Source organism: Cheilinus undulatus, linkage group 17, assembly GCF_018320785.1.
Source record: "Cheilinus undulatus linkage group 17, ASM1832078v1, whole genome shotgun sequence".
Lineage (NCBI taxonomy): Eukaryota > Metazoa > Chordata > Actinopteri > Labriformes > Labridae > Cheilinus > Cheilinus undulatus.
This window is the reverse complement of record NC_054881.1, coordinates 33,953,091-33,977,558: the sequence shown is the minus strand read 5'-3', so window position 1 is coordinate 33,977,558 and position 24,468 is coordinate 33,953,091. Positions and strand designations below refer to the sequence as shown.

The 24,468-nt window shown below is 38.6% G+C and overlaps 1 protein-coding gene across 1 annotated transcript in view; it reads right to left on the bottom strand.

The window, feature by feature from the left end:
• Positions 1-24,079, bottom strand: part of ric1 (RIC1 homolog, RAB6A GEF complex partner 1) — a 57,505-nt gene extending 33,426 nt beyond the window's left edge. Inside the window, exons 1-2 of the mRNA XM_041810748.1 lie at positions 23,467-24,079; positions 15,399-15,506 (exon numbers count right to left, since the gene is read on the bottom strand). Coding sequence (XP_041666682.1) covers positions 15,399-15,506; positions 23,467-23,607 — 249 coding nt within the window. The 5' untranslated portion in view covers positions 23,608-24,079. The remainder of the gene's footprint in view (positions 1-15,398; positions 15,507-23,466) is intronic.
• Between the last annotated feature and the right edge of the window lie 389 nt (positions 24,080-24,468).

Here is a 24,468-nt window from a genome sequence, read left to right as displayed (position 1 = left end):
ATTTAAAAAGCATGTTTTATTGCGAAACAGAAGCAATAAGCATGAGTTGCAAATGGGTAAAAACAGTGCTGAAGCATGCAAAGGCAAAGAAAGATATGTGAATTTCATTGGGAGTGCATGGCCTTAAAAAAAATCTATCCAACTGTTTTGGGTTTTTTTTGGCTTAATTTTGTTATTGGGTTGTGTTTTCTTTCGGTATTTTCTGTTTTTATCATATCTTTACATCATTTTCTCAACCTGTTTTAATGCACCAAGCAGCAAGGCATCAACATTTTCAGGAGCTCAATACCTTCAAACTACTACTTTTGATACATTATGATACCCACTGACTTTAAATAATATACGACTTATTTCAATGATGATTGTATAAAAAATACCACAGTTTAAATAAATATGGCTAATCTGCCACCATATTTCTGACAAAAAGCTACTGGGAGCAAAAGAGAGAGAGCAGCAGGGGTCCATTCAAATTTACAGATCTACAAATGCTATCCAGGGGTGTCCTGATCACGTTTATCGGATTGGACCCAACAGAAGCATTTTTTTAACTGATTCGAGATTGGACAACAGACCAGCTTTAGCCATGTTAGCAATCCCATGGCAAAATATGAGCATTATGGAAATACTTCAAGCTTGACAGCAAAAACAGTCCAACGGCAGCATCTGTAACACAACCGTTTTACGAGACAGTGGCACGCAGGGCTGCGTTCAATACTACCAAATCAGTTTGATCCAACATGCAACTAAACATGCAATGGAATACACTAACTTTACTATACAAACAGAGGAGAAGGTTGCCCCACTAAAGCCACATGGGCTATAAGAAGAACAACAAAAACCCTCCAGAGAGCGATAAGGCAAAAATGATGACAGAAAAGGCGATGGAGGTGCTGGTCTTCCTAAACAAGAATCTTCATTTTAAGGTAACAGTGGGTAAAGAAATAAGAGTGAGGGAGAAAAAAGTTCTCTAGCAGCTCCAGTTGCACTGTAGAAACTGCACTGTGGGCACGCAGGTGGTCAAATGGTTTAAGGCGCGCACCATGTATGTGGGCGGCTCGGGTTCGAATTCGGCCTGTGGCCCTTTGCTGCATGTCTATCCCCACTCTCTTCCCTGTTTCCAAGTCTATCCACTGTCCTCCTCTATCTAATAAAGGCACGAAAAAGCACAAAAATAAATCTTTAGAAACTGCACTGTGATAACATGAGTTCCCTGTATTTGAATTTACTGCAATGTTAGTAAGTGTTTTGGTTTATGTCTCAAATGAAGCTGCTACATTTAAACAGGGATTGTTGTTACCTCCGCCAAGGAGGTTATGTGACTGGCACGGTTTGTTAGTTTGTTCGTTTGTTAGCAACATAACTCAAAAAGTCATGGACAGATTTTGATGAAACTTTCAGGAAATGTCAGAAATGGTGTAAGGAAAAACTGATTAGATTTTGGGAGTGATCTGGATCACCGTCTGGATCCAGGAATTTTTTAAAGGATTCTTTACTATTGGGAGATAGGGCTAATGGCGGAGGTCTGCATTCTCTGAGTGCTTTTCTAGTTTTGAATGCGTCTGATTCCTTTGGAGTTGGGATGTTCTGAATTAATTTGTTGAGTTCAAACTTTGGTGTGACTAACATAGTCAGGCCATCTTTAAGTGGGAGTGTAATATTTCATATTTGTATATTGAATTTATTTGTTATTGCATCTATTGAATCTTTCACACCACTGAGGTTATCTTAATTCACTTTTTTGAATTCTTTTTTTTTAGCCTGCTCAGCTGTTTTGACCACTTTAAGTGCATTTTTTATTCTTATCTGATTTAATTTGAACAAACAACAATAATAACAAACTAAGTGAAAACATATGTAAGTACTTTTTAAAATAATTCTTAAAGTAAAGCAGAGCTATTACACCGTTCTGAGTGGAAATTTAATTTCTAGTGTTTTACAACGTTAGCTGTAATCAGTTAAATGGAATCAGCTAAAACATCTCGTAGTTATGCTGATTACTTAAGGTATTTTTGTAGACAAAACACATTCAAATGCCAATCTAGGCAAATATGAATATTGGATCAGGACTTGAAATAAGCAGATACTCAATATCAAAAAATTGGATCAGCTAACAAAAGCTGACTGGGACATAGTGCTAACTTTTTCCAGTCCTTTAAAAGCCTTAAAAGGGTGCAAAAGGTAGTGTTATGGTTCTTTTTAAGAGAAAATTGCTCATTCATAATGCTTCCATATGGGAAAATCACGAATGTTTGCGCAATTTAGGAGGGCTGACAGCTTCAATTCGATTGGTCGATGGTTTGGTCGAAAAGCTTTTGTCCGACCAAGATCACTCTAGTCGGTGAGGCACAGTAATCATTATCTCTGATTATCTCATTGTTATAATTGTTGGAAGCTAAAATTTTATTTGAAACTCAATTAATCACCCAGCACTAAGTGTGAAGGAGTTTGTGCGTTGGACTTTTGTTTTTTGATGCCATCATGTCAAAGCAGGGTTTATACCTTAATTTAACTGGTACTGTATCAAACTTTACAATTATAGTATCTTGACAGCAGCACTCAGCAGCACAGGGAAGAAGAAAGTTTTTAATAAATTGTTGTTTCCACATTGAATGTGACTCTGAAATATTCTGAATAGTATCATCTAGTCACCTAAAACATTACTTTCAATTTCTAATAAGACAGGATTCAGGTGCTCTGTTTAACAGGACACAGTCAAAGAAACACTGAATCCAGCACAGCTACAACAAAGTAAAAGTACATACCTCTGTGATGCAATCCTAATCAATTATCTTTTTAGCATACAAACTTAATGCCTCTATCATTGCTGAATGTGTAATGGAGATAAGATAGGAACATTAGCGAATCTGTTTGAAGAAGCACACAGAGCCTAACACGCCTGCTGAACAAATTAACTAAAAGTAATGTTAAATATGTATTTAAATGGAATTAAATCTGTGCCATAGAAACTTACACCAAATAATCAGTCACAAAAGAAAAACGTAAGTGGAAACACTTTTCTGAGAGCTGTTTAAGAGAGTGTAAAAACAGAGTGGACACATTTTGGTCTAGGACAGATCCCAAAACACACACATAGAGGTAAACACCAGAAAGTATTTCCCTTGTTTGAGGAATTTCATCTTTTCTCGACTCCTGCCACATGCACAATATAACCCACATCTCCTGCTCTGCAGTTTGCTTTAGCTGAGTCTCTCACACACTCCCTGACTCTTAAACACACATATACGGCTAAAGATAGTCCTAACCTTGGTTTAAGGGAGGTGATTACGTTAGCTTCAAGGTCTGCAGGGTGTGCGAGCAGCCAAACATCTGGGAAGCAGCTGGTAGATGAAGTGACGAGGACTTCTGCTAAGGCAATGTGGCTTTAACTGTTTTCCTGTCATAGTCTGCTCACGCTATAATTAAACTAGAAAATAAATGGGGGGTATTGGAGATTAGAAGAAAAGAAATGTCTCTGTGCTCTTGTGTGTGCTTAGGCAGAAATATTCAGGATTCTTCTGGAGCATTTAACAGACTTAATTTTAACTAAATGTGACTGAGGGACAAGCGAACTATTCCACGCATCTGAATGAGCACAGAATTTGACTAAATTCTTTTATTTTAGATGGTTTGTTTTAAGTTATGAATGCTTTTCTAAGGGCAATCTTTTGATAGTTTTCCTTCAAGACCAACGTCTGTTTTCCTACATGCACTATGCAATATTTCTCTTCCTCATTCACACATGGCAGAAGGTGGGCAATAAACCTTGGAAAGCCTGTTAAGGCAGGAGATGAAAGGGCAAGACATGGTGTAAAAAAGACATGCCACACACGTGTATGAGCAACAGAGTATGAAACTGTAATGACTGCTTTGCCTTTGTATTAATGTGCAATTGGTCATACAGTACAAACAAAAACTGAGGAGAACATAGGTGAGTCAAAATGCACAAAGATTGCACAGGTCGCACATTGGTGTTAGGATGGAAACACCAGCAGCCCCTTGCACTTGCTTGCTGTGAATTTTTCTATATATTTCCTGTTGTGTCCAGTAATTAGTTAATCACTGCTTGCGGGAATTTAACTAGGGTGGCTGGCAGGGCAATTGACCTATGGCTAAGCCACACCCCCTCCATTCACTCGGACAAACAATGAACATTCAGTGACAGACACTATTGCAGTTGTCACAGTAGGAGACATTTCACAGGAGGCCATTGATGATTTTTGGAGACAGAAAGATCACATATCATTGAGAAGTCACCAAAAGGGTCTAAACTACGCACTAAACTACGGGATATATTAATCATTTTACTGTCTAGAAGGTCGATAAAAAGCTTTAGTTATAAGCCAAAATTTACAGGTCCCAGTGGAAACGTGATAAACCGCATCTCGTTGCCATCACAAGATAGAGGATCAGAATCAAAGTGCCACTTAAGTTAAGGTTTTTGGCTCAGAATATGAGAAAAATATAATGGCCTTTTTACCATCTTTACCAAGAGCGTCTCTCCGTTAGTTTGGTGATAGAGTATTTACATTGAATCATTCAGCATAACGTGTGCCAACCGTTGTTATTGCGGCTATTACAGATAAGTTAATGAAGCTAAGCTCCAGAAGTTAACGTTAGTTTAACTAGAGCCCTATGGACAACAGCTAACAATGATGTACGATCACCAAAGAAAAAAAACTAGAACAAAAAATGCCAATGAACTCCCAACAAACAAAGTGACACAACGAACAATGCAGCTAGGAGCTAACGTTAGGCTAACTTTAGCTAAAGCTAAACTTTATATTTCTTTCCAGCAAAGTGACAATATGCTGCCTCAAATACGATGTTGGCTTACCTTAGAACAGATGTTGTCAATTTTACCCACGCTGAGTTGATGTTGTGGTCTACTGCACTATTATATCCAAAGAAGACACTTTTCTCGGTTTAGATGTGGCTTAGGAAAGGGTAAAAAATACATTCTGTCACCCAGCCTCTCAGGATACCTTGAGTTGGAGTCGCATGTACCCCATAAACACCGTTTGACCATTTTTAAACTTAAAATCTCAAAAAAAAAAAAAAAAAAAAAAAAAACTCATACAACCGGACGAAAACTGACCTTCTCCCATTCATTTCAATGGACGTCCAGGCAGCCGATGTCTGAGTGTATGGAGTGGCTATATGCACTGTTATTGGCTCATCGCGTTTGAGGGCGGGACTTAGCCATAGGTCAATTCTGGGCAAAGATTAGGGGCAAAATTTGACAGTTGTGCATGTAAGAGAAGGCTTCCTACAAAACTGAAGCATCAGTTGAACACTTTCTCTTTTTAAGTAAATACTTTAAACTAGAGCCTTGTGCAGGACTGTTCTTAATCCTGCTCCTGTAGGCTCCTTTTGGATTTCTGACCATTACTGCCCACTCCTACAGTATTACAGTATATATTGCATTTTATATAGATAAAAAAAAAGCAGCCGACAACCTCAGATTGATAATGTATTTGGAAGTCATACAGAGGTGGAATTGTTTACTGATCTCCAGAAAGTCTGTGCGACATAAAAACTGCAGTGCACTTCCATCAGCTCTCACAGACAGTAGACTAATCTTTACTTTGTTTACACTGTACTGTTAACAACATCGTCCCTAAAATGCTTAATGCAATAAGAGCAATTTGCATGGAAAGGGGTGCCTTTTCCCCCCAAATAACTACATAATGGCTCAGCATCTCTGTGCACCTGTGCATGTTTGAGGTGAGGCCATTTCTTTGTTGGCATTTTGGTGAAGTGAATGTATGTGTTATACAGGGGGAGTGACATAATGGGGATGGAGAGAAGCAAAAGAAACAATAATTTGGGATTTCATAGAAAATCTGTACATATTTAGGGTCTTTTAATGGTGCCAGTTTTAACTAGTACACCCAAGAAGTCTTCTAAGAGGTATCAAGGACAACTGGAGCAACAGTGTGGTGTGCAAATCACAACAGACAGACATGCAGCCAGTTATAGTAGTATGCAGCATTACTTTATAATGCCTAATGAAAGTTGTACGTAGCAGAATGCGGGCCTTAGATCTCAAGATCTGTAGATCTGATACTTGATTGTATACTTTTTATTTGAAAGGGAGTGTATATAAAAACCATAAAGCCAAAAAAGAAAAAATTAACTGTAGAAACAGAACATAAAACTTAAGGAACCGGCAAAAAGACCAGTTTTGATTTAAGCTCCAAGTGGAAGGAAATCACACAGACTAAAGGATCTGGGACATGGGAGCTGAAATATTTTTGGCCTAAAAGAGGGACTTCTGCCACAAATTACTTACAGCTTATGGTTGTTCAACATTTTACATATAAAGGAACCATTCAAACACATTTCGTTTATGCACGAAAGCCTGAAGCCAATCCTCCCACTAACTTTCCGTACAACTCACTAGTCACATCTGAGAATCAAACACTGTGTTGGCGGAGCTCAGGAAGCGAGAGAACGAGTGTGCCCTGGTATTTTTAACTCCTCCACCTGCTCCCTGTTGTGTTTGGCTGGGTGGACCCGGCTGGGAACGAGCCCGACTTAACTGTTTTCCCAGACACATTCACGGCATTCATTCATGTGTGCTTTGGCTGTACTGCAAGAGGCAGGGATGAGGGGATATACTCAGAGAGAGGGGGGCAGAGACGGAGAGTGAGGGGGCAAGAGGTCGTAGCATTTAACTTTGAAATTACGTTATGCAGTAGTTTAATGTTTAACCATTCTGCCTTCTTTTTTTAAAAATTTTTCAAAGATTTATTTTTGGCCTTTTTGCCTTTATTTGATAGGACAGTGGATAGAGTCAGAAACAGGGAAGAGAGCAGGGAGAGACATGCAGGAAATAGTGCCACGGGCTGGATTCGAACCCGGGTCACCTGCGCACATGGCGCGCTCCCCAACCACTTGACCACCGGCGCGCCCCCATTCTGCCTTCTTTTAAAATAGAAATTTTCTTTGTCTTTGCAAACTTTAAATAAAATTTCTGACAGTGGTGCAAATATGTTTTCTTTTCTGGTCAAAGAGAAGCTACACTTGTGCTTTTAATGCCTTGCAATGTTCACTTTGACAGCAACCTCTGCATGTGTTTGACTGTGTGTGTGTTGAAGGTGAAAACCTGAAACTGTACGATCAGCAGATCTGCTTTAAGGACAAGAGGTATTGTTTAGGGAAAAACATTCACAGGCACCTGCCCTGCTCGTTGTGCCCTTCACCATTTGCAAGCATTGCTCACAAAAATGAAGTAGACTTAACACCAGTACACACCAAAAGATTTAATTTTTTTTTTTTAATGTGAGAGACCCCCACACATGGCAAAATAAAGAGATAGATTTAACTATTTTGTTCTAAAACTGTGTGGTGTGCAACAAGATGACCAACACAGCACAAACCAACAGGACTGTTCACCAGCCTCGCATTATTATGGTCTGATGTTTACCTTTTAAGCGTGCGGTTTGTTTACAGATTATGTTTCTCTGACTTGTTGGCTAAATGTAATTATAGTTTACATTTAATCAGATAGGAAATTACAGGCCTAGGAACATCACTAGTGGTAGCAATTTCAGTCCAGCTCTTTTCCTTGTCAATTTTATTGTGGTGTGTTTTACAAAACACTGTATACACTTGTGTCGTAGCCACAAATCAACAACTTAGTCCTCAATATTCGACATGTATCTTACTTTGTGCTTGAAGTCTACTATCATTGCCATGGCTGTTTGTTGTGCTTCCTCCTTTGGTCAACTTACTTCCTAACTGGCTATTGTTCTGTTCAACATAACGATCCTGCTCACGCCTTCCCTTCTGTCCTTGGTGTTTCCTTTGGACGTTTAATATCTGCGATCTCAAGTTGGAACAGCTAAAGTTGTCTTCTGACTAGTTTGGAGAGGGAAAATTCCCTCTTAAGGAAAATCTGTCAAGATAATAGGGCTGCAACAACAAATTGATAAAATTCGATAACTAAAAGCGTTGGCAACGAATTCATGTATAGATTTGTTGTGTCGCGCAATTATGGTCACTTGGCGTGGCATGGAGCTGCTAACATCACACATAGACGGCTGATAAACTTAACGTTCGCTTAGTTTACTGCTTCTCTGATTATAATCTGATGATTAGCAGAAAAATTGAGTGGATATATTCATCATCAACCGTGTCTCACGATGGAGATGAGACGCAAGTGAACTAAAATAGCTTGCTGTTGTAAAAACTCAGGTGGAACTTTAGGTTAGTTTCTATTATGACACGAGACTGCATAAAAACAATAGCGATGGGCTGTCAGGCGTTCATGTAATCCCTGATATTTGCCTCACTTTGTGTTCTAAATGTCTGCTATAATTTTAACAGGAGACAGGAAGGAAAAGCCTGAGCTGCACTCACAGGGCGAGAGGAGTAGTTGGGTGCATGTGTTACAGAGAGGAGAGATAGTTTGTGTGTCTGTCTGTGAGTGTGGGTCGCTTTTGACAACAAGCATCAACAAACTAACGTTAGCTTGTTGAATAAGTGAGTGACAGATGTTTCAGTTATCATTATATTATTAACTTTAAGAGGCTGAGGCTTACCTGCTCCTCTGGGATAAAATAATTGCAAGACGACATAATAAAAGCAGTATCCCTCTGTAAGAGTCTTTCATTCAAATCATATCCCCAGGCTGTAGTCATTAGTATGATCTTATAGTGTTTATGTATGTTAGTAAGGAGGGAGGCAAGATAAAAACATGAAAAATATAGTTTCCATTTTTTAAAATCATTTTTTTTTATTTTGTTTTTATTCTGTGGCATGTTCAAGTTATTTTATATAAAAGAAATAAAAATGTAGTTTTCTTTCAGTTTTAAGAATACAGACTTTTAAAGTCTAACATTATTTTGATAGCTTTGGAGTATCCATGTTCAATTTTTAATTAAGGGATTTACCCCCGGCCCCCCGGGGAAAAAAGCATCCAAATCATTAATGAATCAAGAAAATAATCATCCGACTCATTGATGATTGAGGTCATCGTTTGTTGCAGCCCTACAAGATAGTCTTCAGAACATCTGAAAATCAGACCCTAGCTGACTTTGGGGGGAATCAGGCCAAAAATCTGCAAAATTATCTTGTAGTGTGTGCCAGGCTTTATCTAGATTTGGGTTTTTGATTAACATGAAATTTTATAGCTTAAGGCAGTTAAGTGCGAGGTGTGCTTCCTGTATGACAGGCTGTACTGCAGTGTTCATTTTGACAGCTATTTTTAATTTAGTCTTAATCTTCTGATTACATATCTTTTAGTTTTAGTCACCTTTTAGCATTTTCTACCCTTTTAAGATGAAAACTCAAAACATTTTAGTCTCGTTTTAGCCCATAAAAGTCCTCACATTTTAGACTTAACTTTTATTCCAAGCATTTATTCACTCACCTAAATCTGGTACCAAATCGTGGCAGTGTGTTCTATGGACTGCCAAACCTTGGGGTCTCTGCTTTCTACTGCTAAGAGGCAAAAGAGATACAGATGCATGTTTTTTTTTGACAGATTTACCCATAGTAGAGACATATCATGGATTTCTAAATTAAAACAAAATTACATTTTTGTCTAGTTTAAGTCATCTTGACCAAAACTAAACATACATTTTTGTCAGTTTTAGTCATCAGAGACCTATCTTTGGCTAGTTTTAGTCTAGTTTTCATCACGCAAAAAAGGCTGTCAATGAACATTTTTAGTCATAGTTTTAGTTGACAAAATTAACACTACTATACTGCACAATTGCTGTAGATAGACAGCACACTAGGGACTAGTATAGAGCAAGTTAACCAAACAACACAGAATCTTTATGTTTAATAATAGTTTTCAAAGTCACCATTAGAGCTGAACAATTTGGAAAATAATCAAATTGTGATTTTTTTTTATTCCAACATTGTGGTTGTGATTTAATGTACGATTATTTAAGTTCCTCATCTTGTGTATTTTTCAGCAAACACGAGAAATAGTTTTGTATAATAGCCACCATAACATTAGATAGTCAAACTAGGGCTGAAAAATCAGGAAAAATATCTCATTGTTATTATTTTGACTCCTACAACAAATTCTATGGAAATTGTTGAATTGAAGGGATGATTATTTGTATGTCAGTCTCATTTTAAGTAAGAAAAAAAATACAATAACAAGGAAAGATGGAGTTTTTTGGAAACCTGATGTGAAAAGCATAACATCTCTACTGCAAAAAGGTTTTATAAAATGAAATTTGAAACAAATTTCAGGTAAAAGAAATACATCACCTTCTGTGATTTGAAAATTGCAGCAGGTCATATTGCCATTTAATCTAAATCTCGATTACTTGCCCAGCCCTAATCACCACAAAATGTATTTGTCAATTTTGGACAGGGAGCAAAGTTTGCCTGCTACATTTACTCAACTGGAACAAGAAAATACTTGATACTGGGTGCCTGTGCTTGGAGTATCATAACAGGTATTGGTTGATACTAAATTGTATCAAAAACTTAAAAATGTTTGTATTCTCAGAAACTGTGGCTTATTTCCAATGCCTATCCTTATATTGGACTTTAAAAGTAGACAGACTGCAAAATTTGTTAAGGAAATCCCACACATAATTTTATTTTTACTTAAAGCAAATCAAAGCATTCTGTCAGTGGTATTTTTTACCCATATCTGACAGTTGTAGTTGGTAAATGTGGCGGTCGACTTTCACCTGCAAACACACAGTAAACACAGATGTATGCATGCATGCAAGCACATATAAACACAAGGCGGCACATGTACACAGAGGGAGCTAATGATCCTAATAAACCACTTCTCTGTGTGTGGTTTGTTTTGATGCCGTCTGCTTCTGTTTGTGGTCTTGGCTGTTGTCCTATGTGTTGCTGATCACATGGCCTTTGGAAGACGATTGAGTCATCTGCTGAGTCGGGTGTTCGCCTTGTGTGAGATTACTCAACAAGACACTTCCTTCGTAGTGTTAGCTTAGCCATTAAGAGCCTAAGTAACAAGGAGAGTATTAATAATAAGGAAAGACATTTTAAGAGGTAGATGGATTTGCTCAGCTGTTCAAATTTGCAACAGTGGTTTGCTACAGTGTCATTTCCAAGCTTCTCTGCTGTGATGCTAATATTCTAACATCCAACAAAGGCATCAAATTTTAATCAGCACAGACTGGCTGAATTAAATGCTTCAGTTGGATCTTTGTCCTTTCGATCTGTGTGTTTATTTATATAAATATCCAAAGTAAACAGCCTGACTCTTAGTCCACAGCTCAGGCTTTTCTTGTCTGTTTCCACAAGTTTGACACAGCAGATGCAGCATCCATCTGTTCCTTCTCCAAAGTCACAGTATGTATCAAGACATCGATTCAGCAAAGACAGGCCTCATTACCAGGGATTAAAGTGGAGTGATCAGACTTAGTTACATCATGAAAATTGATATGAAAATCTCTAGTGCAGCTGACATTAAGGTAGTGCTTATTAATTAAATATGTACATATCTTAATTCTGTGCCTTAAAAGCAAAAGAAAGCATCTTAAACTGTGATGTGTGTTAACTTTATAACAGAAATGTAAGCGTGACAACAAACACTATCTGAATATCATGTTCTAGTTGATAATAGCTGATGGATACAGTCTAGGAACTGAGCCACAAAAGATTTGATGATCCATGACAGTGTGAGGACTGTCTGCTTCAATTCAAATCAGTAATCTTGTGTGGGCTTCTACACAGAAAAACGCTGGCGAGAACATACTCATTTCACATCACCATGGTAATGAGCATGAATTTTTAAAACCACATCTTTTGAGCTCTGTGGGCTGATCATTTGCATAATTTTTTGGTAGGTGGGCTGTTCTCTAGAGTTAACCAGAGGCAGGGATGTAATGACAGGAAGGAAGGTCCTGCGGGGGGTGAACACACAGGTTCAGAGGCATTTATACAAAACAAAAAACAGATGTCTGTGAATCATACCTTATCTGATTCAGCATTGTCAGAAATGTGTACTAACTTGCAAATACAGGCAAAAATTGGGGGCAATTTCATTGCCTTTTGCTTTTACTTCGAATCACAACAATACCAAAGGGGGTCAAAAACAAAGGTCACAGATGCTAAACGTTCACTAATTTCTAATCTCTATTATACAGTCAATTCAAAAAGAACCTGTGCAGTTGGGACGAGACATTGTTATTTGAGTGGCTCTGATTTCCATTTGTGGTACATGTAGTATTTTCCTGCTGGCTGAGAAAGGTTATAAAAAGCTGATACTTTGTTCATTTTCAACACAAAAAGCATAAAAACATTACAATTATGTTGAGTTATCAACAGTATTGTAAAACATCCAAGCATTCAGAAAACATCTGATTGTCAGTCAAATTTTTTAACCCAAAGCTGCAGATGCAACTCACACCGGAAGCCTCAGACTTTAATTTGTGTTGACATTGTATAAAACCAGGTACTGATATTGTTTGCTTTTCCTAGAATGGCATCAAAGTTTAAAAATCTGCATTTAATGATAAACATACGCTGTGTAGGGAAAACTAAAAAGGAAGGGAAAAAGAAAATCTGCTCAATTGCAATCCTGGATCATATTTTTATCCTCATGAAAATGTAACTTTCATGAATATCTTTACAGATGCAAGTGCAGCAAACAATCCACTCTTGGACCCTGTTCAGACCTGGCATTAACACAGATTAACAAACAATAGGTCAAACAAACAAACAATAACATTTTGTAATCATAAGTGATCTCAAATTTCTGTTGCTGATCACCACTAATGCTTTCCTCTGCTTTTTGTTACATTGTGAAATTCCACTATTTTGCATGTAACACTGCTTTTATTACAATCTTTTTGCATCGCCTTATACCAAGGGTAACTGACTTCCTGTATGAATACAGATCTGCTTTTATTTTAAACGACAGTAAGGGACTGCAGGGAAGATGAAGGGGGAAATGGAAGATCATGACATGAACTTAGCCACGGAAAAAGGAACTTGTTATGGATTGGTAGAATACTTGATGATGACTTTTGATTTATCCACTGAGCTGTCAGTGAGTTTTTCAAGTGAAATAAGATACTGAGGAATAGTGGTGTATTATTTTACATCACTGTGGCTGCAGTGGCTTAACCAAAGTCTAATGAAAGGGACAGTAAAGCATGTAATTAATCACAACTAGGGATGCATGATATTGGATTTTTGCTGTTCTCCAAAATGTTGACATTTACAGATTCCTTTTAACCGTTACTGATATGGAAATCGATATTTAAATATGTTTTTCAAACAAGAAATTTCAGTCCTCTTGGACACACTTTAAGGTTTGAGAAAGACCAAGGAAACAAACTTTAGCCCTTAAAAACACTTTAAAATTTAAAGGACGAGGATAAATAAAGAAAAAGACCTCAACTGACATAGGTCTGTTGGTTCAGCCTAAAACTTCCCTGATTTATTAGTCTATATGGACTAAATTTACAGTCGATATATGCTGAAATACACAGGCAAATATCAGCTGTAAGTATGGGCAGAAATTTTGATATCTGCCAAGCTTGTTCAAGAGCAGCACATCATCATCATCTGAGTTATCATTTCAATCTAACTGGTACCTCACAAGGTTCCTGTTCCCCACCATTTCCTTTAGAAGCATGTTTATGGAAAAAAAAAAAAACAGTGGCAAAAAAACTGGTGAAGAGGCCCAACTAGCCTTTATATAAACAACATGCAGTAGGATACCAAGGATAACAAGCTCTGATAAGCCTTAGAGTAACAGAAATGTTATGTACCGTTATTTGCATAAGAGGCAAGCAAAGGAGTTCTGATTGCAGTTAATTTGGTGTGCAAATGCCTTAAACAGATTATTTATGCAAGACATAAACAGGAATAAGCATCACACAAATAAACATCCTCTATCAACTATATCTCCATTCTTGCTTCTGAGGTTTCTAAGACTGTAAACACAGTCAATGCACAAAAAGGAAGTCATTCATTACTAACTTTATTGCACCAGAAGCTCTGAAACATTGATCTTTCCTATCAGGGACACATATTGTTGCTTGATGACAGTCCATGGGTTCCAATATTGACCCCTTTCTGGACCAAAACAAGTTATCTGGCTAACATGACAGAAGAGCAAGGAAAACAGCTGCTGAAAACTTAGATCAATACACCAGACAACAATGACGTGTACAGTGAACCACTGTACTTCCCCTTTGAGTTTATCATAGAATCACAGTCAGATAGAAAGCACAGTGATCAGCACATGACAATGTAGGAAATACTTTAACCTAGGTGCAAAGAGCAACTGACACATTTAAATTTGATCTCTTAAAAGTCAGATATTTAGCTTAACAGAATAAGAACCTGATGTATGCATGTTATTCACATTTAATTCGTTCAAGAAAAAGCATTTATAGAATCCTCTTTATTTCCTATGGAACTAAACAACACATTAAAACCCTTCATTTCAGTGGCACGCAGAACTTACATTGATGTTTATCAGCCTGTCTCTCAGAGTTCAACACCAGGTGATTTCTACAGTGTAGGTATTTTGAAGCCTGGGGGAGCTCACTGTTGAATTTTAAATGGTATTATATCAAACAGTCACCTTCAAAAAATGCAGTATTTGTGTACAGCACTGCATGTAAAGCTTTAATGGCTCTGTGTTAGTGACCACTACATTCCAGCAGGGTTAAGCCTGCAGCGGCATGCAAGATCCACACCTAAAGTGACAACCATCCAAGTCTGGCCTCAGGTATCATATAAGTACACACACTCTGACTGCTTCCCAAACAACTGAAATCTGCAGTTAGCCAAGATTAATCACAACAAGTACCAAGAAAACGCAAATAATCCTAACTTAACATCTGTCAGAATACTGTTGCTTACTGTGTGATGTGTGTGACTGAAATTAAATAGCACCACGATGACGCAGAGAGCTCGGGGAGTGTATTTTAGTTCCGCTCTCATTGCCACGGGAATACCTGCCTCGTTTCCTGAGCTCTGCAAAAATAGGACAAATTGTGCTGCTCAGAAAAGTTCAGCCATGCTTTTGTTTGTCTCTTTCTAACATTTGTCATGCTCATTTTACTGTGGTGCACCGCTGCAAAAAGGAAGCTGCTTCTGTGCTTTTGATTTATCAGAGAGATCCTGATAATATCTAACAGTCAGTGACCTTTAACTAAAGCAACTTCCAACTACTGAAGGAAACTTTACACACACTAATAAATTCTTAGCTATGTGGAAAGAGAGGGATTCATTTTGTGTTTGATTTCAATGGAAAACATCTTTGCATGCAAGTCAAAATCTGTTTAAATTCCAGGGAATGACAGTTAAAGTCCAGTCACTGAGAGCACAACTAATCAATATACTTCAGCGATTTTATGAACAGGACAAAACCAAAGACAGCTGTCAGTCAGCAGGTAATAGATCAGGTGGTTGAGTGGACTACTTACCGCCACAGCTATCATGGAGTCGTCTGGTTTCCATTCTGCTTTCTGGTAGAAGCCAAACTGGGCCGCCGCCTTTGCAGACTCGATGTAGCTAACGATCAAAACACTTGGCTGTTGGTGGAGAAAAGGGAAAGAAAATGAGTGCTTTAAACATCTTAAAGGTCAAAGACACCTGAAGGTAACAAAGCAAAACAGAGAAACTACAATCACAGAAGTGCCGTTGATACTGACTAGAATGGAAATACACGGATGACAAAAGAAAGGTAAAAAAACAAACAAACAAACCATAAAACCTTATTTGAATATTTTTGGGATTTGACTGGGTTGCATGATAACAGCTTCCTGATCCTGTTCAGTTTTGAAAACTGCAGTTTGGTGACACATTTTAATAATATAGACAATATTCATCTGTTGATAAGATATTAGTCCCACAAAGGGAAATTTCAATTCATGTTATACTGTAATCTGGAATACCTAGCTGTATGAAAGATATTTCTAACAGGGCAGGGAAGATAACCAATAGAAATATTAAAAATAAACATTGATATCTGCTCATGGTAAACATTCGTATCAGTCCTAATTTTCACAATTTGTGCATCTCTGACCAATACGAATGTCTCTGGGCAAAATTACTTTCATTACTTGTTATCAGCACTGTTGTGAAAATGCATTGTGAAAACACCTTCTCCTTTTCTCTAAAACATCTTTCAGTTTAGGAATCAAATGCATTTTCAGGCTAATGTTTACACCACACAAATCAGACAGACTTTGCCTGAGGATGTTGCACTTAATTTCCCTCTACCCCTGAATCCCTCCAGCAGATATTTGTCTCACTCACCACCACCAGTTCATTACAATCCATTATAATGATGATGCATACAATGAGTGCAGGTAGAGTATGTTCATGTGTACAGGTAAAAAAAAAAAAAACGAAAAAGAAAGCAGAAGGTACAACAGCTGTTGAAGAGGAGCAGCCGTGCTGCAGTCAAAAACCTCAACACCTGGCAGAACCTACTTCTAGAGTCATTTGGCAACTGGTTGAAAGCCCCTGCAGGCGCATTATGTTTTATTCATGCCATAAAGCTACACAGTTTTACTTAGTGAAAGTTTGACAGCAAACTGAAAGGGAGGAGTAATGAATCATGTGCAAAATTCTCTTGTTTGAAATGAGCAAACATGCAAGCAAATTCAATCATGCTGTCTAAAATGCACAAATGGATTTGCTACTTTACAGGACTGCAAAGCTTCCAGTGTGTCTTGTGCAATACAGAGTCTCAGCCCCTCTGCTTTTTAAGAGACATAAATGTACAAAATAACGTCTGTTGCTGGCTTGTGAATAAACAGACCACTGCTGCTTTCTCTTTTGCTTGTGGCATTTGGGTTTAAGATATGACAGAATATCATGGTTTCTTTTAAAAAGAAATGAGGGCGCGCAGATGGTTGAGTGGTTTAAAGCGCTACCCATATAAGCGGGTGGCCCAGGTTCGAATTGACCTGTGGCCCTTTACCGCATGTCTCTCCCCACTCTTTTCCTTGTTTCTGAGTCTATCCACTGTCCCTCCTCTATCCAATAAAGGCATGAAAAAGGCCCAAAAAAAAAAAATCTTAAAAAGATTGTGTTCTTTTGGTCACCATTACTCATTGACAAATCATTTTAAAACATGTAGTATTGACAAGTATTAAAATTGCTGACAGCCTTAAGCATGACAATAAATAGCCAACAGACTCACTAAAGTAATCATAGGTGTCTAAATGCAACTGCTAAACATGATTTTTGGTAAGTCATTCTAATGTTCAGTGATCTTTTTGTAAATCCTCTAACCTTCCACACACAAAAACAAGAAGTTAAAAAATAGCACATGATAGCATTGTGCTTGTTATGGTAATTAGGTTATCTGTCCTAGCAGTACAGGCCAATCAGGAGCAGATAATAAAGGTAGGAGACCATCTTCTGTAATTCCAGCTGTGAAACAGGAAACCTTGTACCCAGTCACAGTAATGAGAGATGGGGTTTCAAGTATTTCCGCTCTCTTTCATCGCATAAAATCTTAATAAAGCCAATGAAACCCTGCTCACGTCTGCTGATGTTTGATCAGTATCAAACCAAAAGAGAAACCTCTCAAATATAGTTGCAAATCAGGTCAAAGTAACACTTCAGCTCCTCACAATCACAGTAGAAAAACCCTGTATTAATATATGAGGGAAATGAAGAGTAAAACAACTATAACTGAAGTAATAAGTTGGGTCTGTAACTGTAAGGACACACTGAATGAACAACACACAATAGAAACGGTCTTAATAATAATATCTAATAACTTTAGGAGCAATGTTTGCCAAATTTGTCCCTTTAAATTATTTATTAAAAAGTACTGATGGATTTCAAACATAGATCTTCTGGTGTAAAGTTAATTCTGACTGAGTTTTTCTTCTTTTATGAGAAAACTCTCAAACCGTTTTTCTGCAGCTGCAACTTCAGTTTGTCTTGGCTTTTTAGAGCTAGATGAAAAACAATCATACGTTAGTTCTTTTGTGTCTGACTCATGCCCATGGAGCTATGAAGTATCTCTTTGACTGCAATACAAATATATAAAACTCTGCAGAGAATTAAAAAAATACTCTGGAAATACTTCTGACAAATAGTGCTGATTCTGTCCATCATTTCTAGGTGCTTTTACAGATGCATGGCAGACTAAGAGTAAAAGACGGACTTGAACACAGAAAAAACTGTCCCTGAATGACCTGAGTTTGCTATAAAACATTGCACATACACAACCAATATTTATTATTTATACTGAGTAAAACTGAGACAGTTTGCAGGCAACTAGCAGACTACCTCCTGTGCACCCTTACATTGCTCCACCACAATTACATGCACTCAGTTTATATAGCTAAAGAAACCCCAGAGGATGCAAAGGCTTACGCCCACAACTATGAGCAACCAAATCTGCACATCCACAGAAACACAGCTAGTTTTCACAATCAGCCAAAGAGCTAATTGTGGTGTTTTTACTGCATAAAAGCACCACCAAACAAATTCCATCCTTCAATTCCTGGACACCCTGAAGATCTCACACCTACCAGTGCAGCACAGATCGACTACATGGCTAAGCTACTGTCTAACACGGATTAGGTGATAGCGCCTCTGACATGCTGGTCATGCTCAGGGTGCACTGGCTGAGAAGTGATGGGATTAAAGAAAATAGACCTGGTGGCATAACATTGGCTGGGAACAGCAGGAGGAAGAAAACAGAGGAATTCAAGGCATGCTAGAAAATTAAATGACTGATAGAAATACAATTTTCTTAACTTTACAGGCATTTTCCACATGTTACAAAACATTTCTGTGTTAACAAAATTATTTTTCATATCAATTTATATCAGTGACAGTCGGGATTAGCTCCACCCCCGCTAACCCAGTAGGATAAGAAGCGTGGATAATGGATGATGTAAACTCACGGCAACACAAACACAGAATCATCACACTTGTATGCATTATTTTAAAGGTTGTTTGCAGATGGCTTCGTGTTACAGCAACAAACTTCAGATTGGGGGCAAGAAGTGATTTCTGCATAGAGATTCAAAATGTCAAAAGCTTTTGCTCTCTATGGCTGTGTCTACTGGTCACATTGCAAAAAGACAATCTTGAGCTACTTTGAGTCCTGAAAGCAGTCACACATTCAGGGAAAAAGTTAAAAAAGCTAACAGAGAAAAGGTGGCAGACATGGATTAAAAGCCTCCATCTAAAACCAGGAGGAGTGGTGTCATTGCTTAGATATGGTCTGTTTCCACAAAGTGGCCCTGTTTGGTCAGTTCAGTCTGTTACTGTATACCACAGTAAACCCTGATTTTGCTTGTGTTTCCACAACACCTTCACTTGGTTGGTCTGGTGGCTGGTTGATATGCTCTCATCCAACCAAGATCCTCATTGTCACTTGGTTGTGTGTGTGTGAGAATGAAACAATGGGCACACACACCTGACTGATGAGAGACTTGCAGCAGGAGACAATGCAATGCTGAGCAATACAGGCAGAGAGGCACAGAAAATGATACAACAAACAAATTATCCGAGGATATTTTGTGGGCTATATGATACTAAAGAGTTGCGCCGTGATCACGGAAACCATATGATTCAAGGCAGGTTGTAGTGCAACATGAGTCGGATAAAAATAATGAATTATGCTTTATATAAATTTCATTATGTTAATTTTTAAGATCATTCCGACTACCAAAAGGGCGCAGTGGTTTACTACAGCCCTAGTTCCCACAGCCAAAGGCAGTCCAACCTCACTTGTGATGAGAAATCAGCCTGTTTTTAGAGACCAGGATAATTTGGCTTAGTAACAAGAGCCAGACTTTTAGCTCCAAAACAGCTCTTCATTTTTCTTCACCAGTTTTGCTTCATCTATGCGTAGAAATAATGACAGAAAGGGCACATCATTACTTGGCCACTAACCCTACAAGGTTTATATGTTCAACAGAATATCAGCATTTCTATTAATTATATGTATGTTGATAAATTGAGGGTGAAAAGCTGTTAAAGGGACGCAGCTAGCCTTTTAGCTCAGAGATCTGGGAGGTATGAAGGACTATGTTATTTGTATTCACCTCTAAACCAGGCAATCTGGTTAGCCAGTGGTAAAAAAAAACTTTTTTACAGTGTTGGGATCAAACTTAATGTATGCAGAAATTTTCCAATGATAACTGCAGTGTGCATGTCCATTTAGAGCTTAAAGGGATACATCAACATTATGGCAAATTCGCCCATTGCCATAATTCCTATAGTCTTAGTAATAGGATCGTTACCTTCAGTTGTCAGTGCAAGCTGTTTTTAGATCGGCACTGCTGAGTTCGGACCTGCTGTGCCAACTCAATGTAAGCAGACGGTATTCCAGCTTTCCCTCATCAAACTCATCAAATACACAATCCAACAACTCCAAAACACTCTCGTGGACAAGTTGTGACCTGTACATTCACCACGCTATGAAATAATCATGGAACATTATGAGACGGAGATGTTTTAAAGCTAAATGCAAAGCCGGAACTACACTCCAGACATGGCTGCTGCACTGTGTCACTCCGCCCAGTGGTTTACTCAAGAAATAGTTCTGAGTATTTGCTTCATGTGTCGTAATGTTACATAATTACACGTTATTATTTCATAGCGTGGTGAATGTCCACAATGTCACAACTTGTCCACGAGAGCATTTTGGAGTTGTTGGATTGTGTATTTGATGAGTTTGATGAGGGAAAACCGGAATACCGTCTGCTTACACTGAGTTGGCACAGCAGGTCTAAACTCGGCAGCGGCGATCTAAAAATAGCTTGCACCAACAGCTAAAGGTAACGGACCTATTACTAAGACTATAGGAATTATGGCAATGAGCAAATTTGCCAACATGTTGAAGTAGCCCTTTAAACATGCTAACTTTCCTCCATTCTCATTGACTACAAACAACCTAATGGCAGTAGTGGTGGGGCAAGATTTCAATGCTGCTATGTACCATTGTCCTGGCGATATAATTATCAAATTGCTGGCGCTAAACGGATATTTTACTTAGCAAAAAATACAGTGCTTATGACTTGTGGCAGCAATGATAATAGAAATTAATTAGCTAAAGCAGAAGTTAAGTTTAGGGTAATGCCACACAGCCGGAAAAGGTTAAAGGATCAAACATGGTACCAAGTGAATACGTATATATACATTAAAAATATGTTTAGCCATTTTAGGAGCCTCATTCTGTATTGTATAATAGTTTGGCATACCTAGCCCTGAAATTTACTTGTTAAGTTTTGTGATCAAACACTCCTCTACATTCCTGTTTTGATAGTTCAGCTAGATAGGGAGGAGAAACTACGTAACGGATCTAACAGATATTAAAGATGTGTGTTAACAAGAAGAAGCTGACCAAATAGACTTTCCTGACATGATTCTTTTCCTGCGTGCCTCATTGATACTCCCAGACGGGCAAAGTTCTTAAGAAAGAGGGGAAGGAAAACATTGTCACATCCTGTGGGTGCCTCAGGAAATCAACGGTGACCCCAATCCATTGTTGCTACAGCTCAATAATATACAAAGTGTGTGTAGCACAGACGTCCACAGACAATGCCTCTCGCCTAAAGGTTATCAAATCAAATAGCTTCTCTTCTTATCAGCATGGCTAAATCTGATGTATTCAAACAAACGAGGACAATGGTATGCAGTTAACACTGTTCACACTGTAGAGCTATACTTGGAACTGCATAGGACTTTTTTACTAAGGCAGCTGCTGGTGCTGGCACTGGGAACAGTGCTGAGTGGGGAATCACCAAACATTTCACAAGCCATTCTGCCAACATTATTTCCAACATATTTTCTCTGTAGGTGAGAGTATCTGGGGGATGAATGGTTAAATGTAAACAATAGTGAAAACAGGATCCCCTCTGTGGTAGCTGCCACTGTCTTGCTTCAATACCAGGGTCAGTAAAAAGGAGGGGTCAGTTTACAGTCAATAGCTTAGCAGTGATGCAAACAGCCCATTTGCCCATTGGTAATTTTCTCATCTTGCATATACAGTTTTCATGCTTTTTATAGTCAAGAGTATCAACTTGTTGTAGTATATGCCAACGCAGTATTGATTTGTTCCATTGCTCTGAAGGAAAAATGCTCTGTTAAGCTTTTCATGGAAAAAGTATATTTTTTTCTCCAGTAGAGCCTTCATCTCTTCAACAAGCCTGTGTCTTAGTGTATTGCTTTTGTTTGCAGACCTTAAATGTCATCACACTGGTCTCACATTTATTTTGTTCTGCATGTACAGTAAACAGGTTGCTGCCCTACACTTGTTAAGTCACAAGAGTGCTTAACAGTTTAAAGACTTAGATTTAGAAGGGAACTACTTTCATCATTAGGCGGATTTTTGTGAAATGATGACAATTCAAGTCAAAATTACAATCTATATATAAAGGCCTTGGTTTGCATTTCCAGAAAAGGCGTTCCTCTTATATAATACTTACTGATTAACAAACACACAGAACTTCTAACTAGATAGAAGTGATTAAGAAAAAGCTTAACATGTTAGAGTGCAGAATTAGATCTTCACCTTATAGCCAGTCACTATGAAAACTGAAATCAAATGGTGTGCTACAGGATTGTTTACATTTAGATTTTCACTCTGGCAGAGCCAAAGGGTCTAAAATTTATGTTGAGCTTCTGCCTGACAGAACTAACCACTGCATGTGGTGAATGAGGGTTTGCTTTGAACACCACGGGAAATCCCATAGTCAGAATAACATAAACTCAGTGACCCATCTGGGGCAGATATAAATAGAAATCAATGTTATGAGAGTATTTGTAAGCCCACGAAACTCACCTAATTGTTATTTCTGAGGGTGGTCAAGAGTTAGTTGCGCTCTGCTTGAGATAAATCACACACCTGGCAACTTAAAGCTCCCATGTGGAACTTCAAGTTGTTGTACATTTTGGCGCCCCCTGTTGACACCAACCTCCACAACTGTTTCAAACATTTGATATAGAAATCACTTTTATGCTGATCTAGTTTGCTGCTGTAGCTTACAGACAGACATTGATATTAATTTCAGCCTGTTACATAACCGGCTAAAAACTCCACGCATGAGCTTTAAATTTCAGCGGCTGTGACAATAAAAAGCCACCAAGCCTTTGTCGTGAATGGATCGTGAATGGGAGGACCCACGCACGTGAAACGCCATGCAGCTACAACTTGCTGACACAAAAAGCACACGTATGCGGATATACTTGTTTGATGCCCAACAATTTCACCTGTCATTTCTGTAGCAGGAGTGACGTCTGCACTGTTACACTGTGGTTGATCATCGCGGCCAACAGCCTGTTGCCCTTCTGTTTACAAATCAAATCTTAAACAACATTAAGGGCATAACGCCAGATAGTTACGCAATGTGAAGCTTAAGATTTTATTAAAAAATATGAGTAGTTATAGATAATTATGTGCTCGTGTTAGCTTCGATATCGGTTCTACTGCCCACATTTTTTTTAATCGGACAGCTGAGTTCAGAAGCATGACGGGACATGAACCTGCAGTTCATAGACCTAACTCACCCGACTAAACCAGATGCTGAGCTGCGTCTCTGAAAGCACGGCGAAGTAAAACCTCTGGGAACTGGGCTGGATGTGGAAGGGCTCCTCTTCGCTCCTGAGCGGACAAAGCAGCCTTCGGGGCCAGCCGGTTAGAAAATACATGACGGCAAACTCACTCCGACTCGACACTCAAAACAGTGTCGCAATGCCAGGTCGTGGGTGCCCCTTTATTCCTCCAAGAGTATCTTAATCCAAGTGAGTCATTGGTGGTGTTATCCCCCAAATAAAGACTTGTAAAAGGTACATGGAGCCCAGCGTTAACGCTGGCCAGGATATCAATCCATGAATGCCTTACAGTGAGATCCCAGCAGCCGATGGAGCTACACTGCTAGCTATCGGCTAGCATTGGCTTTCCAACTTGAAGCTAATGAGCTATCCAAAGCAGCGACAGTCCAAGCCGAAAATAAAAGCAGCCAGGCTCCAAACGACACCATACAGCAACAGACGGCGTACTGTTGCGGACAAAGGGGTCGGTTAACTTTCACTCCCGCTGCCCTCTCAATGTTTACAACGTCTGCACCAACGGTGTTTGTTAGCGGTGAGGCGTCCAGTTTTCACTCCTCTGTGCCTCGCAGTCGCCATCTTTACAAGAGTCTGGTTGACTGGAAGCTGATTGGTCACTACAGAGACGTTTGCGTGGTGTTGACATCTGACGTCACCGCTCCGTTATTTGAAACTTCGTTGGAGATGAGCGTGCATTAAAGTCAGCATGGCTCGATGCTAACATCTAGTGGAATAAAAAAAATTATCATTCGTGAACAATGAGTTACAGTTACATTGCAGAGAAAAAGAACATTTGGCCTCGAGATAATTTACAGGGTTTCGACACAAGATAAATAACATACCTGTTTAAGCAGTATTTAGAAAAATATAAAACAGACACATTAGGAAAGTTCACTTTTTTGATTTTCTGCTAGTTAATTCAAAACAGCGTTTTTACAATGAATAAGCATGATATGACAA